Raw genomic sequence first — 19,051 nt, forward strand, 5'->3', positions numbered from 1 at the left:
CAATATAACATTTAACAGTATAAATGACAATTGTGTGACTCTGCAGCTCAGTGAAGCAAGATTTTAATTATTTATAAGTCTTAATTTACTGCTATCTATACAATGAACTGTGTCAGTGCATATGGCATGGTGGTTATAGAGTGAAGTGTCTTATTTATTATTATTATTATTATTATTATTATTATTATTATTATCATCATCATTATTATTTTGCCAAACTATGCTGGAAATCAATCAAAAATCAATTAGTATTGTTATTATTATTTTATCAGTCGTAGTAGTAGTAATAGTAGTATATCAGCTACTTCTTAATTATTGTGTTAGTGGGTTTATATCAAAACCATTAACAAAATGTATGTGCTGAACTTCATTCCTATTTTGCACAGGTTTTAGTTTAAGATCGAAGACATATTTTATGCATCCAACAACCTTACCTTTTTTTTAAAATTTGGTTTTATATTTTTAAAAATTTCCAACATTTCCTTTTCCAGATAAACCATTGACCTGACAGGTGGGGAATACCAAGATGCTGATTAAGAATCATGATTACTTTGCATGTGTGCCTTGAGATGGTCACAGTAAAAGGCCACGCTAAAATGTGCAGTATTATCAGTATTATAACAAATGACATCTGCCAAGATGTTACATGAGTAGTGCTAGAGAATTGCATTTTTTGCTCACAGATACACCGAGATGGTTTGTGATGGTTTGTGCAGAAATATTTAATTGTGTTTACCAATGGTTCTATCAGCTGTAATTAATGTTGCAGGTGAAGACACCAGATGTGGAGATCCTGAGCTGGTGTAGTTACATATGATCTGTGGTTGTAAGGCTTGTTGGATGGATTGCCAAATTCATGGAAACAAAAATGAAGACAGCTCATGGTAATGAAATCAACATTTAGCTCTCTTTCAACAGCTGTGGAAATTCCTGTAGGGTACATGGGTGCCCCATATATATATATTGTAAAGATACAATATAGATACACCTACATGCTTGCGTGTTTAGGCATGTAAGCATTTTATCTGGTACAGACTGGTTGATGTTTTCCTTTTCTTTCAGTTTCACCATTTCTCAATAGTCTACAAGGTTGACATATTTAAGTGAAGTGGTAGGCCATCTCTGCACACACTGCTGAGCTCCTGTCCTGAGGGTGTGTGTGGGGGGTGGAGCACGTCCCTTCTATAAGCCTCCTCCTCACCTCTAACAGCTCAGTCTGTCCAGATATCTTGACGGAGCCATTGGGACTCCATTAAGTCACTCGATACGGATACTGGGACTTCTTTGAAGTCATGATTCGGTTTTCTTTGCCTGTGTTTATGTTACTGTTTGTGGTGAGTACAAAAGGAGTTTTCTATTTCTTTTAAAAGTTGTCTTTTTTCTGCTGTTACAGACGGAAATGTGTTTTGGAACCGTCTTGTTAATCATCAATGCTACTTGATTTATGAGGGATTCAAAACTTTTTCAAACAATATTGTGTTGATAAAACATCGACTTGAGGTTTGTTATCTTTCCCAGGCAGATTATCTTGTTCATGTTGACATGAACTGGCTGCCATGGCAACACAGATGTGGTTTGGGCTGTCAGACAGAGATGTGGCATTGTTTCTCAACTCAACAATTTTTTTATGTCTCATGAAAGCTTGTCTACATATAAGCTAGAGTTTAGGTTACTGGTCAAAACAGCAGTCTAGAAAAAAAAGTCCAGACCTACAATCCTGCTGTAAATCATGAATTATTTTAACAGATGATATGATGATGTTTGATAATTTCACGTATTTTCATACTCTACACTCTAGGTCAGGTATCAGTGTGTTTATGGATACATAGATGTAATTTAAAGACAACTTTCCTCTTGCAGTGTTTCAAAAACTTTTTTTGTTGCCACTCAGTTATTTAGCCAACCATTCAAATCATAAATTCTTTTTAAGACAACAAGTTAACACAGGAGTTTTGTTGCCTGAGGCTTTAAAATTTCTGAACTAAGACAGTTATTATTTGACTGACAGACCAAAGACATTTTTTTCTCACTATTTTAGTTTATTGTGGTGTTTGCTGTGGTGTTTCCGATTGAACAGCTGAGGGCAATATTTAGTATTCTTTAGCACACAAGTTTTGGGTTGCGGACTCAAAACAATCTCAAACATGACATTTAATCATATGAACTGTAAAGATAAATACTTTCCATGTGCTCAGCAGTTTGTCATACACATGGTGGTAGAGTTCAGCCTGCAGGTACTGGTAAGTCAGGCGTAGTTCTTCATCCATCATAGTCCTTCTGTTATCCCGACATGCCCATACATTCACTGTACAGTTGAGGCATAGTTAAATCTCCTAGGAGTGGCAGGGTGTGTTCGTCTCTCCTATTAACACAAGTGGCTTCACAGCACCTCACAGTTGGATGCACTGCCATCAATATCTTAGCTACATCAGTTGAGTTAATCCAAGGTTCTGACAGTTATGATCTTGGCAGGAGATTAGCAATAACATGAACTCAAGACCGTTTTGTGGTGGGATCACACCATGTACAATTGTACAATCTGCAATTTGAAAGGAATGTAGGCCAGAGGCGTAGCAGGGTAATTCTTTCCCCACTACTTCCCGAGTTCTTAGACAGACCACACCCGTCTTGAAACACGGAGTTCATTGTGATCTAAACGACACACCGGTAAAGTTTCAGGACTGCATCATGCATGGTTTTTACACTATCACAGAGACAAAATCTGCCCAAAGACAGTCGTATTAACACCGAAGTACTCAAAACCGCTTTTGTGGTCGTTCCTGCTACATTAGGTGTCTCCAGGACCACATTTTGATATGACGATCGGTAAAAACAATACCGGTCCTTCTGTCGCAGTGGCAATAAACTGAGGCCAACACGCTGCAGCTCTGCCACTGTTGGAACCAAACAGGCTGTGTAGCCCAATTAGTTTGTTCATATGTGGTTACCTTGTAAACTAACTGCTACAAATCAGTTTGGGAAAAAAAGACTCATTCTACTAGCAGGCTTCACTACTGGTGAAACAAAGGAAAGCCGTTAAGGGACGGCTGTGAATTTACCTATAAAAGAACCATGCAAATTCTGTTTTCCACCTACAGTACATAGTTTGAGTACAAGGCTTACAGTGTGAATAAGCAGCATCCAAGTCATAAAAGTTTGATGTTTTTCCCATTTTTGAGAAGTTTTGATTGTTGCTGGTGAAAAATACAAACTGAAGAGGAGAGCTGCTGCATGTCAACAGTGACAAAGACAGCTCAGTGTATTATAAAGCAGTATCATCTTTTTCAACACGTAGAATGCTGTTGGTGACTAGCCAGGCTGGCTCACTCATGCTTGCATTTCCACTCACAACATTGGCTGTACGTCATGTTGCGGTTACACTTGTGTTCTTTCAGCAAGAAACAATAGACACGAAAAAAGGTCAGTCAGCACGCCCCGAGCAGGTCAACCCCATCCTCTCTCTCAACCTGGCAGCTCAAATTTCAACTGAACTCTGCACAACCAGCAGGATGTGAGATCTCTGTCAGGAAGTGAATGTATTGCTCCCTCTATATTTACATGTCTGGCCATGTACACATTGTGCTCAATTGACATCTGGCTGACTGGTTGTTTCAATTTGGGGTAAAATCAGTGGTTTGTTGAAGCTGGTACATTTTATGAGTAGGCCATCTGTGACATACACCCACTACGTTTTTGTTTAAAATGAAAAGCCTAGTCAGCAATCATGGTCAATGATGAATATGGTTGATCAGCATACTTGCCAAACTCCACATATCATAGTCAAACGTTGCGTCCCTCAAAAAGTGGAAGACGAAACCTGATAACCTCATTTCACAAACAATCAATCGGCAAACAGTGAACTCTTCTTTTAGCTCTAAAGTAGCCCCAGGCTTACTTGACGTAAAGATAAGCTGCTGCTCCCTGAACTAACAAAGACAAACAACACCGACAACCTTTCTGCCTACTCTCTGCCAATCACAGGTATCTCACATCTTTCAAAAGGAAACATATCATATCCTGACTTTTGAGAAAGCCACCTCCACATAGACACTAGGGGCCTTCTTGCAGTAACAGGGCTGACAGCACAAACAAATGTAAAAAAAAGTGATAATTTTTCCCAAGATACACAATTTGTACCACCTTTTAGGTACAACTGTATTCCATGCTGGATCTTCTGACATTAGATCCTAAAGTTATATGCAGCTGACTATTGTGTGGACCATTAATTCATTGTAAAGTAATTACATCTATTGTTTCACAGCTACACGCTGTTGCTGTGGTGACGGCCAACTCTGGAGACTATCTGGTAAGAAAAAAAAGAATATGGCTTCCCCATCCAAAAAATCTGACGGAAAATAAAGACTACACTAAGCTGAAGTCTGTTGCCTGGGTGAGTAATTGGTCTTTGACTTCATTTCTCTTTTGCTACTGATTAACTTTGGCACTGAATAATTTCAGCTTTTAATACACAGTATGGAAAAGTGTTAAAGGGAACTCAACTGACAATTACAAAAGAAAAGTTTGTGCATTACCCTCCAGGACAGCTGGTTGAAGAAGCAATATTTTCTGTAATGTGAACAAAGTCAAGTGAGGAAGGAAATGTAATACCTTATAGTTTAAGTTTTGTCTAGAAGGAGTCCTGTTTGAAGGACTTTTGAATCAGATTGCATTGTTAGTTATCCTGTCTAGAATTTCCTAATTTCTGTTTACCTTTATTGGGGGGCGGGGGGGTGCTGTGCATTGAGAGGCAGCATCATTGGGTGACTCTTAGCCCCTCTACTAAACGTGCCCATTTTGTAGACTTCTTCTCACATTCCAAGTCAGAGGCACTCAAACCAAAAGTGGGGTATTTGTTACCTCACCCTTTAAATCTACGTGATTCTGCATTGGTGAAATGTCAACATGAGCGTATACATTGACCTAGATATGTTTAATTGTGTCTACTACTGTCATATCAATTTTAGCAAATGTATGTAAATTAGACTGTGTTTACCTGAGTCAGCTCTGTGCACTGTGTTTCAGATACATTCAGATTTTGATGATGGCAAAGGAAATATTGAATACTCTCTCGAAGGCATTGGTGCAAACAAATATCCCTATGGTGTGTTTGTAATCAACCCTACAAGTGGACATATTCGTGTAACCCAAATACTTGACAGGGAGGTCATCGATACATACCATGTGAGTAATGACAAATTTTACTCGACTGTTGTACTTTTTGACCTTGATGCAACTTTTTTCCTCATGTGATTTAGTAATTGGTACTTTTTATATAAGATATTGAAACAAATAGCAGCTATTTTCTTCACAATAATGTCACAGACTATTTATGTTTGTAAATGTGCCTAATAAGACATATGATAAAGACAGCAACATTTGTTTTCTGTATCAGCTGACAGGTGTTGCTAAGTACCGGGATGGCACCCTTGCAGAGAAAAGCATTCCTATACGATTTAAGGTTCAAGATGAGAATGACAATGCTCCTGTCTTTGGAGAAATCAAGCCTGGGAAGGTGATGGAGAACAGTCCAGCAGGTTTGTGATTCTGCTTTCACGTACAGTTCTGTCCAGTGTCTATGGCTAAGTAGACCCAATGGCCTCATAAATAATGACTTAAAGAAAACAAAAATTTGTGCTTGGTGTATGCAAGTGTTTCCCTTTTTTTTTTACATATATATTTCAGTTTACATTCAGTGTTTTTTACCCAAAAAACCCTGTATGTATCCTCCTTTTCTAAAACTTTGGCAAAGTCAGTTCTGAAAGTATTAGTAAGTAAATCTCGCATTGATTACATTGATATCTGTTCAGAATGTACCTTAACCACCTGTGACCCTTGAGGGACAAGCGGTTATCAAAAATCGATGGATGGATAGATTGTTTACATCTTATTATCTTGCAGTCTTCTTCTTCTCTCTCTAGTTTGGTGCATTGCTGTATTTTTTGGGCCATCATTGGAACCTATTGGTCAGTAGAATACCATGCAATTATTGGCAGCAATGTGTATTGCATTACCCAAACAAGACCCTATAATTTAAAAAAAGGTACTCGGTAATAACTCTACAGGGTTACCTTTGAGTCACAATCAAGAAGTGTTTCTTACTGTATATTAGCTGCAATCTTACTCTCAAAGCCATAGTCCCTCAGAGAATCAGAAAGCAAACAGACATTCTTTAGGTCACATGGTTCTAAAACTACGGTACATGTATCACTGGTAGTATGTGAGCTCCCTCTAATGGTATGCAGAGGAACTTCTGAAATATACTTTTTTTTCTTAAAGGAAATGAATTATTTCAAAAAGTACCTAAACCCCCAAATATTTTTTTTCTGTTGAAAAGCAATGTTTGTGGGTATTTAGTAGTGTTGTTTATTGACTCAGGTTCAACTCTTGACCCTTGAGTGCAAAGTATTAAAATTCTACACATATTGTGCATAAATAGTCATATAATGACAACACCTCAAAAAGGTTGAAGCCTGGCTATCGCAATTAAACTTTGCTGTTGGCCACACTCACCACACGACTACACTACTACTTTGTGTGTGTGTGTGTGTGTGTGTGTGTGTGTGTGTGTGTGTGCGCGCGCGCGGGGGGCAGGGAGGTACTGTGGATCAAGAGAAGGTACAGTTGGGTGACAGGGCAGGTTTTAGCCCCTCTCCAAGCCCTGCCCATTTAGAGACTTTATTTGCTTTCCAGGGAGAAGACACTCAAGCTAAAAGTGAGGGGTTTAATTACTCTTTTAATACATATAATACTTACCAAACTCTACATACTCACATTCATGAATATATTGTGCATTGGTCATAATGGTAGTAGTATGAGATCCATATATTTTCATTGTGGTACATAGTATGAAAAGTTTTTGAAGCACTGCTATGTGTGAAGACTGTCATTTTCTTTTATTTTTGATATAAATGATGTGTAAGAAGCCTACAATCCAGTTTGTCAGCCTGCCTGGTATATAGAGGGCTTATTGTGCAATATAGACTACTTGCACCAAATAGTAGAGCTGTGGATGTAGGGCAGTTTCCTCTCAGGTTTGTGGGGAATGGTGACAACCATAAAGGCAGCCAATTCGGGGCTTTCTAACTGGCAGAGGGCGGTTTGGCCCTTATTTTATAGTTTCTCAACGGTGTGTCAGATTTTTCCATTTGTTGCAACTACAGATGGTATGGGATTTGGTAATGGTCATGGACAAGCCATTTGAGCCTGTAAACATAGACAGAAAATTAGGTTTGCAAATATTTTATTACAAAAGAAATGTACTAAACACATTTGTAAGACATCAATGATATGGCATTAATGTGTTTTTCTGAGAAACACTGAATGTAAATTTAACTAATTTTTTATGACAATATTACCCGTGACATCTTTTTGTATAATGCTGTTTTTACAGGAACTCAAGTGATGAAATTAACTGCAACTGATTTGGATGAACCAGGGCATAAGAACTCCATGATCGCCTATAGCATTGTAGATCAGAAGCCATCTGATGGCATGTTCTCCATTTCCAAAGATGGGACCATCTTTGTTCAAAAATCCACCCTGGACAGAGAGGTACAGTAACAGCATCCACATGGTCCGTGTCAGTTCCAAAGAACTGAAATTCTGCACCACATGGTTTTCCCGTTATCATATCACTGATTTGCAAGCCTGAGATCCTCCAGAAAAATAATCTTTGTCAAGGCTTAAAAGCAGAGGAGAATAGACCCTTTGGAGCCTTTGTAACAAGGCCCCAAAACTCTGGAACAACCTGACGGAGGAGATCAGGCAAACTAGCTCTGTTTTTTCTTTCAAATCTCTCTTAAAAATACACTTTTTCATAATTGCTTTTTCTTAGTTCGATTTTTCTTCCATTTTACTTGGTTTTACCATTTTTTTAACTTGCTTGTCTTTATTACAGCTTCTGTCGTACTTTCATCTGGTTATTGCTTATGTTTCTATGTCCTAGTATTACACTTTATAACTTGTTTTTGAAAGTGCTATATAGTATTATAGTAACACACACATTATGTCAGTGTTGCGTTTACAGTTTTGCACACTGCCCTAGAGTGACCAAAAAGTTCAAGTGATGCAGCTTTTGGACAACATTAATCAAAGTGATGATGTTTGCAGAGACCTGATCAAATGTTTTCATCTGTCTAATGCATGCTACACACAAGGCATTTACTGGTTGAGCTTATTTTCTTTATGATATAAATGAATTTTACCTTGATGTGTGTACAGCTTACCACTGTCGAAACCCACTGCCAGTATGTCTTTTGGCATAGAGTTGTTCCAAATATTCCAAAAGACTTTCAAAGAAAATGTAGCTCATGTTCCCCAACCTCAAACCACAAGTAGTTCATAATTTCTATCTGTTATGTTATTATCCAGGGGGGTGAAACTGCATCAGACTGATTGACTCATATACGTAGGTTAAACAACAGTATGAAATTGTATCTTGCAACATATGACTCATTGAGTTGACAAAGGATAGTTGTTTCTTTGAATAGGCCATGCCATAATAGCCCAGTCATCTTGCTTTTAATAAATACATTTACATTAGATTCAGGGGAGTCTTTCCACTCATGTGAATAGTTCTTTGACTGTGACATATGCTAAGGTGTATTCTCATTTAAATTCTGAAAGACTTTTATTGTTGGCCATTCTGTTCTCCTCTCCTCTCATTTTGAATGCCTGATAGCCCACTGACATTTTCATCTCGTCTAGTCTCATCTCATCTCGGCAAAGAAAGTGAAACATAGATTTCGTCATAGTTTTTATTGTTAAGATGTTCTGGTCAACAAAATTAACACTGCCTGTAAGTAATTCATGACTGTTTTTTAATTTTAGACAGCAGATCAGTACACTCTGACGGTGAAAGGTCAAGACTTGAACGGTGCACCAGGAGGAAATACTGCAATCGGCACTGTTACTATTAATGTCAGTGATGTGAATGACAACCCTCCCACTCTGGAAAAAGAAGAGGTAGTGTTCTTTCTTCCACTCTTCTACATCAACAGGTCATACTGTCTACTGGTGTGAATACAAATGGTCTCCACGATGGGTTTCATAGTTTAGAGGATTAAATGTTTTCTTTTGAAGAAAAAAAAGGATACATGGGGACATCATTAAAACAAATACTGCAGAGGATAAGTGCTGCTGCTTTCATCTCATAGTGTCTTTTACTTACAGTACTCAGGCAGCATTGAGGAGAACACAGATGGTGTAGAGGTGATGAGGATCAAAGCAAAGGACCTGGACCTGAAGGACACAGAGAACTGGGAAGCTGTGTTTGACATTGTCCAAGGCAATGAGGCTGGGTACTTCAGCATTAAAAATGACCCCAAAACCAATGAGGGCATTCTAATGCTGGACAAGGTACTACTGAATGTGTGACATGGTAGTGTTTCTGTAATTTCAATTGAGAGGAAAATTGTGTTGGTCTTTAGTGAGAAAAAAATGATAAATGCAATGACCATCCTCCCATACACAGTGAATGGCGATTAGTAACTTGTCTATCATGAAAAGAGTAGCTGTAGACATGTAATCCTACTGGGAGTTCAGCCCCCCACTACACCACGACAATCTGGTATGGAGTCAGCATTAGGGAAGTAACATTACACAAGTGTTTAGGGGTCACAGTTTGCTTTAGGGGGAAAAATGCATAAGTACATATTTCTTTTCAATTATTTTGAGCAGACAGTAGTGCAAGTGTCAAAGGCAGACAAGTCTGACCTTGCCTGGGACAAATTTGCCTTGACTGACCCTGCCAGTAGCACCTGCTCCAGACAAAATAGTTCCTAGGATCACTGTGTACACAAACCCTTCCAATATATCAGAATGCCAATTATTTGAGAAGGTGTCAATGCTTAGAGATGTGGGGGTTCTTAGAGGGGCAATTTATTTGAGTTTCACTCCTTATTTTACAGAAAATTTTGACCAGTGTTTGTGTTCATTGTGTGTGTGTGTGTGTGTGTGTGTGTTCCACTCCACAGGCTGTCAATTATGAGGATGTGAAGGACCTTGAACTAGGACTATCTGTGAGGAACAAGGCTCCCTATGATGGAATTGGGACGCATTCCGGAGCCACTATAAGTCTAGGAGGGAGGGGGTGGGATAGGGGAGCAGGAGGAGGAGGAGGAGGAGGAGGAGGCGGGGAGGGGAGGGAGGAGGAGGAGGAGGAGGCGGAGGCGGAGGCGGAGGCGGAGGAGGAGGAGGAGGAGGAGGAGGAGGTGGAGGTGGAGGAGGAGGAGGAGGAGGAGGAGGAGGAGCAATGGGGGCAGGTGGTGCTATTATTGGATTTGCGTCTGGTAAAACCTATCCAATCAAAATCAGTGTGAAGAACCAGCCTGAGGGCCCATCTTTTGACCCCAAAGTCAAAGCTATTCCGTATCAGAGGGAGGCCAGTCAATTGACATTAATAAGGTTATTGCCAGCTACCAAGCACTAGATGAAGACACCGGGAAACCAGCTGACAATGTCAGGTCAGTGCTTGCACAAAAACATACTAAAACCTCTGCAGTTAAGGCCATAATTTCAGCTTATTTGTCTTAACTCAGTGATAATAAGTGATACATGCCTGTTCCTACTGTAGGTATATCAAGGGCTTGTACCCAGCCGGCTGGCTAACCATCGCCCCAACGACAGCTGACATCAAACTAAACAAAAGACCTGACAGAGAATCTCCATTCCTGGTCAATGGAACATATTTTGCTGAAGTGCTTTGCATTTCAGAAGGTACACTGCTCCACATATCAATGTTTTACATCTGATTACAGAATCCTGGTAAAAACTAGCTGGTGGGGGTGGGGGGGTATAAAACATGGACTGTATATAAAGATGGATGATGAACCCCGACTTACCCCTCCTATGTTTAAGTAATATCAGTGATACGGGCACTGCCATCTTGTGTGCTGGTGAAGTCATTCGGAGTCGGGGTCTGCAGCAGTGATATCCACAGTGGCGGAGTTCCTGCAAAGACACCCGTCTGACCAATCACGAGCAGTCCTACTGAATGCGAGTGCATGGATTAGCACACACAGTTGACAATCATGGCAGAAAATCCCCTTTTTGTATATCTGAATAAATCATTAAAACCAAACTTTAAAAAAAATCATTTGAACAAACATCAGAGCGATGAGAAAAGTGGAAAAGTTATACTTTGGGGGAAATGTCATGTTGTCCATCATTATATACAGACTATGCTATAAACCATCAAGATTCAAAATCCAAACTCAGCTAATGACGTCTGGCTCCAGTTTTTCCCCATAAATGCCACAATATAAAAGTGAAATAGAAAATATTATGCAGCTGCTACATATAAGAAGAATTAGGATTCATCCTCTGGGGACCATAAACATCCACAGCCATCAGAACAGCGCAAACAGTTGTCTACACCTGTTGTTCACTATCACAGGAAGTGAAGCATTGGTTTCTGAACCTGTCTCTAAGGAAAATAAATCACAACTGTTTTTATTTCTGTTTTATCCCAATACAGACGTGCCTTCAAAAACAGCCACTGGCACAGTAGCCATCCAGGTGAAAGATTTTAATGACCACTGCCCCATCCTGACCAGTAACATCGAGAATATCTGTATCCCGGCCGATGCTGTTTATGTGAATGCTAAAGATGAGGATTTATTCCCTAACGGACCTCCCTTTCACTTTGAAATCATCCCAGAGGGCACTGAGGGCAAATGGCAAGTCGAGCATTTCAATGGTGAGGAGGATATTGACTGGTATTTTAAAGTTATATAAGCTGGAAAGCTATAATTAATCTGGAAACAGATTAATATATTTTTTCACAATTTAGGGTTGACAAAGTGATTTGTTTTTTAATCCTGCATGAGTTGCTTTGATCTTCACAAATAACAGGTTATGAACCTAAAACTAGCACTAAACTTCTTCTGACAATGTCTGGTAAACATCTTTGACCAGTTGACATCCAGAAAATCTAGATCCTTCTTTTTAAATTACAATATGGAAAAGACTACTTTAAACTTGACTCTTTAATGCAGAATACTGCAAACCTTTAAATACAGCAGCTTGCCACACAGTTCTTTGTCCTGTTTTCTGCAGACACTGCTGCTATCCTGAGGGCCCAGGAGGCCTTGTGGCCTGGTTTCTATAAGGTGTCGTTTCTGGTGAAAGACCAGCAGGGAGAGGCATGTCCAGAACCACAAAAAGTGACAGTCCAAGTTTGTGAATGTGAGGATGGAGTGGTGTGTGGAAAACGAGGTGCCAGCAGTCAGCCCAGTTCAAAGTTAGGTCCTGCTGGCATTGGACTGCTTTTCCTGGGCCTGCTGCTGTTACTATGTAAGTGTGATGTTATGCCCATTCTGATTTAAGTCTGTCTAATCAAACACCTAACACTGTGCTCAAGGAAATCCCAAGATTGATTTTTATTTAAATCTAGTTTAGGTCTAAGCAAATGATTTAAATCTAGTTTAGGTCTAAGCAAATGATTCAACACCACAACCTTAAATGGGATGTAAACAGTGTGCATGTCTTTTCAAGAGTTCTGAAGACTTTAAAACACACTTCACAAATAGGATGTTCACTCAGTAACTGTGAATCAGTTCAAGGGTATTACATACTATACACAACTCCATTAATAGTTAGTGGTGCAATGTAGAGCCAATAAAGCTGTATCAGGTGGACATACACATGAATATTTTAGATATCCAGGGGAAAACATAAGTAACATTAGATAGTAGCTATAAGTACACGAGGTATAAATTCTAGAATCTCTTCACCTTTATATGTAATTGCGGGTCCCTCCAGAGGATGGCAATAGCAGACTCTGACAAGGGTCAGACTAATTACAACATACAATTTTCAACAGAATGGCTATAGAAACACCTTGTGTTGATAATAAACAAATGTCCATGTTGCATTTTGCCAGAAAAACTGAAACTGCACTTTTTTTTCAAGGGCCCCAGAGCAACTAACACTTTGTTGCTTTTTTCACAGTCTTGCTCCTGTTGCTTTTCTTCTGCCAATGTGGGGAGTCTGTGGGTCTTCCACAGGGCTTTGCTGAGATGCCTTTTGACACCAAATCACACCTCATTAACTACCGCACTGAGCACCAGGGAGAGAACACAGTAAGTCAAGTCAAGTAAATTTTATCTTTTTTAAATTACAATTTGCCTCAGAGGGCTTTACACCATATGACATCCCTCTGTCCTTAGACCCTCACAACGACTAAGAAAAAACAGCATCAAAAAGCACCTGTAATGGGAAAAAATGGTAGAAACCTCTGGAAGACTGACTGAGGAGGGATCCCTCCTCCAGGATAGACGAACATGCAATAGATGTCATAAGAACTGTAAAAATACAGCAGATGACAAAATGATACACAAGAAAGAGAGAGGGAGAAAAAGAGGGAGGGAGGGAGGGAGAGAAAGCAGGAGAGATGCACAGCAACAATATCAGTAACAATATCATAACATATAACAATAGCAACAGACATAAAAAATAATAATTGTATGATGTGTGCTATGATATCATATAATAATATATGTATATATTCTAGTTTATGTATGTGGTAATACCAGACATATGTTATATTAATAGTGATGGCATAACTAATAATAGTGGTGGAAGTAGTTGGTGGAGAGAGAGAGAGAGAGAGAGAGAGAGAGAGGAGCTCAACTTATAGGAATATCTAGCAGACTGTATCAGCCTAAGTAGGGGCTGGTTCAAGGCAAGCCTGAGCCAACCCCAACTATAAGCTTTACCAAAGAGGTAAGAACAACATATTTAGATTGTAAACACACAACCTTTCGTTGTTGTGAACAGGAATATTGGCACACATGCTGGTTACTTGCTATCGAGATCTACTTAAAGCCTGCATGAAGTGATGGTTTTTAATCTAGACAGCAGAATAAGTGATGAATGTTCTAACGTATAGATCACTGGCTCATTATAGGAGGTGCCACTACTGAGCATACCTGACAACATAAGTAAGGGCATGGCACACAATACTTCAACAATAGCACCCATAGGAGGCATGGATTTCCATAAATCTATCACTTCCATGGATGGGCTGAACAGGGCTGCATATCAAGAAGATTTTTCAAGTGACCACAGAGAAGGAACATTGGGGATGATGAAGAAGTTGAGCGGAAGTGCCTTCTACTCTGATTTTGAGAGGAGAGAAACAAACATGTATGATGGCATGGCTCTACCAGACCACTTCTTGGAAGAGTACTACACTCGGGTAAGATATCATTCTAGTATATTTATTCCTTTTTAAAAACAACAAAAAAAAACAAGTCCATTGAGATAAAAGAGGTAAAGCTGGAAAGTCACTCTGTGGAACCTATTCACTACAAATACAGAAACTTTAGTGATGATATCTTTCTTTTTCTTTTTCAACAGAAAGTGGCTAGTGGAAACGAGAACCTTGGAGCAAAAGACAACCTTTTGGTTTATGATTATGAGGGCAAGGGTTCCTGTGCTGGCTCAGTGGACAGCCTCAGCCTACCAGATTCTGACAACAACTTGCAGTTTCTTGATGACCTTGGGAAAGAGTTCAACACCCTTGCTGAGGTGTGTGGAGGCAAAAAGATCCAAACTGAAGTCAAGCCAAAGTTCGCTCCTCTGCCAAATGCCTCCATTAATACTCAAACCTCAGTATCAAGTTTGATTGCAGCTCGACAGCCTCCCCCTCCACCTAAGCTGCAGGTAGGCATCCCCAAAACGGAGAGTCTGGTTAGAGAGACATCTGAGCGTTCTCAGATTGTGAAGGAAAGCACGACCACTGTGAGGGAAGGGATGACTACTATGAAGGAAGGGATGGTAAATCAAGGCCAGATGCTCATGCTACAGCCGCAGCAACAGCCTGTCTACTACACTACTGCCCCTGTACTGCAGCCGATGCCATACATCATCCAGCCACAATTTCAGAACACCGTGCTATTGGCTGAGGCACCAGCCAACAACCTGCAGGGCATGGTACTGGTTAATGGCACCAAGACTGAACCTGCCCAAGGCATGCTTGTTCAGGGACAGACAGTCACATCCAGCACACAAGCCCAGGGCCCACACATGGTGCTGGCGGAGGGGAGCAGGGTCCGGAAGGGAGGTGCCAACCTGATCCACACTGGCAACGTCCCTGGATCCCAGACCATGATGGTTGTGGAGGGCAAGGTCCCTGCAGGGTCACTGAAAGGCCTGACGGGGAGCCAGACCTACCTTGTCCAGGGGGGCACTCTGCAAAAAGGAGGGCTTTCAGGATCTCAGAGTGTCCTGGTGGTTGGAAGTCCGACAAGCAGTGGAGGGCCGCTGTATCAGGAGACAGGAAGTGTGTCCCAGATGAGTGGCCTCTCTGGCTCTAAAAGAGTCCTCTGCAGCACATCCACTGGCTGTCAGAGCAGCATGGTGGGTTCCCCTACCACCACAACCCCCACCTATCGCAAGGTGGTGGTAAAGGAGAAATTCACTGAATTGTGATGTGGGAAAAGACTCTTTTTAATGCAATTAAAAATACTAGCAAACCAACCTCTCAAGTATTTTTATGAGCAGCACTAATGCATGTTTGTGTCAGTTTATTGGTGGAGGGTGTGCTGCAGCAGTTTGACGAGGAATGAAGCTACATGTTCCTGCATGTTCATTTATCAAAGTCTCTGATTGACACCATATAAATATTTTGCTTTCTGAGAGGAATATTGTTACGGTGTAGACTTTGGAGCCAAACATAAAGCTGCACAAACTATACCAAATTTATTTTTCTGTCCAGTATTTCGTTTGGTTTGGCAAAAGTATTTTTGTGAACATATTCTGCATTCATGATCCATTATGTCTGTAATTTGGCATGCAGCATGGGCATATATACATTAAAGAGGGTGGACAATGTGTTGAATATTTGCCTTGATTGTCTGGTTCATGTAGAGCATTAAGACATTTGATGTTTAGTTTCTGCAGTGGAATCTGCAAGACCCAACAATGAACTCAGCTAGTGTTTGCTCTGACATCATTTTGGTTTCCTGAGTTATGGCTCTTTCTGGGGGTTTTGGTTTATTTTTTACTTTAAATTTTGTTTTGCTTTGTTTTGTTTTGTTTTGCTAGTAGCATGACTACAGAAATGACAATGGCAGTCTTTTGGGCCACCAATTTGGTCTAGAATGAATTGTCTCAACAAATATTGGATCATGGTCATGAAATTATATACTCACATTTATGGAATGAATTTATGGAAGTTGATGAACCCTCATGACTTTGGAGGTGCTCCATAAGGTCTAAGTCTTTACTAATCCTGTTAAAGATTGCAACATTGAATACATAGATCTGCATCAAACTTTGTAGAGACCAGTATCTTTGACTACTGCTATGACTTTTTATCTAGTGCCATCATTAGGTTACAGTTTTGATTTGTCTAATATGGCAAAAAAGGTGGTGACTATACCATGACTATAACATACCATATTTGCATTGCCATTGTTGTCAAAACAAAACACAGCTGTCTCAAAGTAGAGCCTTACAGGGCTGCTAGCATGGCTGTAGACCACAGATGTCACCTGCTGCTCAGCATTACCAGTGTTCTGTATTTTGAATTGGCAGCAGCAGCAAAACAACCCTGCCACCTGCATACCATACAAGACAGCTATCCATCTACTATAATCTCATCGCGTAGCTAAAAGAATAGATTGTGGCTTGAAAAGAGATCAAATAGTTCACAGTATTACATGACACATACAGCAAATTTACAAAGTAGGCAGCAACTGTTGGCTTTCTGAAAGCACCTTTAGACTTATGCCCCGTTTACACGTACACAGTTATTTTTAGAAACGGACATTTCACCCTCTCCGTTTTCAAAAATAATTCCGTGCACACGTATCCGTTTTCAAAAAACTTTGCGTTTACACGATCCCGTGTATGTCTGCTGCCAGGACATTCCAAAACTGTAGGTGGCAGTGTAACGAGAAGCTGAAGCCCACGTTAGCCAATCAGAATCCTGGACCCAAAACCAGCGTCGCTGGCAGTGACGCGGACAGGCTCTTGGTGTTGGAGGGAGGAGAAGTTGTTGTAAAATTGCTGTCCTCCGAACACTCATCCGTCTCTGCTCCTCCATGTAATAAATCAGCTGTAGTTGTAAATGAATGTAAGCATGAGAAGAGGGTTTGCACCAACATAAATATGGCTGCTACTCTGAGGGGATCCATGGTTACCATAGCAACGTGTAAACATAGGTCGCACTCTTGACGCGAGTGCAAGTTTTGTCGCATACTGTGATGTCTACTGCCTGCGTTTTCTCTGTTTTGCTCCATTTACACGCAAACGGGCAACCGGCGTTTTCCAAGATCTCCACCCTGGCCAGAGTTTTTAAAAAGCATCGTTTTCAGAGGCAACTTCTCCGTTTGCGTGTAAACGAAGGGTGCAAACGCAGGAATATTTCTCAGTTTCTAAAAATAACCATGTACGTGTAAACGGGGTATTAGTGAGCATAATTTTCCTTGCAACATTCACAGGATTACTAGTGAATTACTGGCAAATAGCAAATACACATGTAACTGATTTCAGTAGCAACTGTAGGTCAATGTTGAATCTTCCTGTCAAGATGATCAGTTCTATTTCTTTTTCCCTAACAATGCAAAAAGCATGAGACAAATAAGTGAATGAATGTTGTTCAGTTCAGACTGTGGGTTATGAAGGTTCAAGCTTTGTATTTTATTTCAGGTTAAGTGCTTCTGTTGTAATATTACCAAAAAGCATCAGTCTGCTACTGAGAGGCCATGACTTATGCAATTAAATTAAGGTATAGTAGAAATATCACTGTACTGTAGATCAATGTAGTGTTTTTACATCTTATGTCATTAGTACTCCTTATGAAAGATCAGTTAGCAAGCCGCAATCAATTTGAATAATTTAAAAGATTCAAAGCACTTTTCTTTAGTGTTCACTTTTAGGGCAAAAAAAGACGTTGCTGATGAAGCTACAACTTTTCACAAGTAACCTGATCAGCTATTAATTTAATAGCCCAGGAGAAAACATCCACCACATCATGTGGCTGCAGTAAACAGTACAGTATAGCATATCCACATAATACAGGGTAACACCAACTAAACAAACACAAAGAAAACAGACCAACAGACAGATTAGAAAGCACTAACCAGATGATTCAGCACTTGTCTTTCCTAAGAGATGCAATTTAAAAATAGTTATTACATGCATTAACCCACTGTAATGGTTCCTGTTTATGAGGGCTGTACAGCTGACCATGACTTTCCTGCTCTTTAAAAGTCTGGAGAGAGTGATTTCTGAGCAGTAATTCTGCTGAAGTGGATGCACCTATAAGCGATAAGATTAACAAGTTTGAGGGTTTTTGTCAAGAACTATCGAAAAATTAAACAAAACAATACATTTGTGTGTACTCACTTGCACATTGGTTTCTTGGGACCCAACTTGAGCGTAACATGCTTGATCTACTTTCCACAATTATGTTTATATGATTTGATTGTTGTTGTATGAACTACATTAAATGTTTCAATGTTGAACAAAGGTTTTTTTTTTTATCACTGCCATGATGCCATGAGTTGTGTGTTATTTCATCTGAGCTACTAACTTAAAATAGCAACTGATGCTATGTTCACACAGATTTAATATGCAATAGTCAAACTGGCTTTGTTGAACATTTTTCTAATTGTGTGTAATGTATTGATTTTGTATATTGTGTGGTGAAAACAGCGGTTCATGTATTACGATGCTGAAAGATACTTATGTGTTGAAATACATTTTGTCATAATGTCTGTCTCAAGAATGTCTAATGGGAAGCATTTATCTCACACTTACTTATTTTAATAAACTCCGTTGTACAGAACACTTCAGGTCATCAAGCGGTATATGTTTGTCTCAGGATTAGGCTATGCCAATTTACTACTGTAGTATGAGATAACTCTTTCTCTTTTTGGCAGCAATTGGCTTAATAAAATGTCAGATGATTACAGTGTTTGACAGTAATAACACGCCCTGGGGAAATGATGATGATCGAGATAGAGCATGCATAGGGAAAAATATGCCTTCCCAAGTACAAGATCAGCACATTATCCCAGCCAATTTACACCGCCCCTAC

General features: G+C 39.9%; 1 protein-coding gene across 1 annotated transcript; it reads left to right on the plus strand.

The window, feature by feature from the left end:
* The first annotated feature begins 1,207 nt into the window (after window positions 1–1,207).
* On the plus strand, window positions 1,208–18,799 carry LOC121941355 (desmoglein-2.1-like). Its single transcript, XM_088077488.1, is given in 16 exon segments — window positions 1,208–1,334; window positions 4,262–4,390; window positions 5,023–5,181; window positions 5,393–5,534; window positions 7,391–7,551; window positions 8,830–8,964; window positions 9,172–9,357; window positions 9,975–10,131; window positions 10,134–10,378; window positions 10,381–10,463; window positions 10,574–10,716; window positions 11,477–11,698; window positions 12,058–12,294; window positions 12,952–13,082; window positions 13,910–14,200; window positions 14,362–18,799. Coding segments are annotated over 16 exon segments (3,537 nt in total). The 5' UTR covers window positions 1,208–1,292; the 3' UTR covers window positions 15,436–18,799.
* The last annotated feature ends 252 nt before the right edge of the window (window positions 18,800–19,051 follow it).

The sequence above is a fragment of the Plectropomus leopardus genome, chromosome 5 (genome assembly GCF_026936395.1).
Source record: "Plectropomus leopardus strain MGB_pleo_1.0 chromosome 5, ASM2693639v1, whole genome shotgun sequence".
NCBI classification, from domain to species: Eukaryota; Metazoa; Chordata; class Actinopteri; order Perciformes; family Serranidae; genus Plectropomus; species Plectropomus leopardus.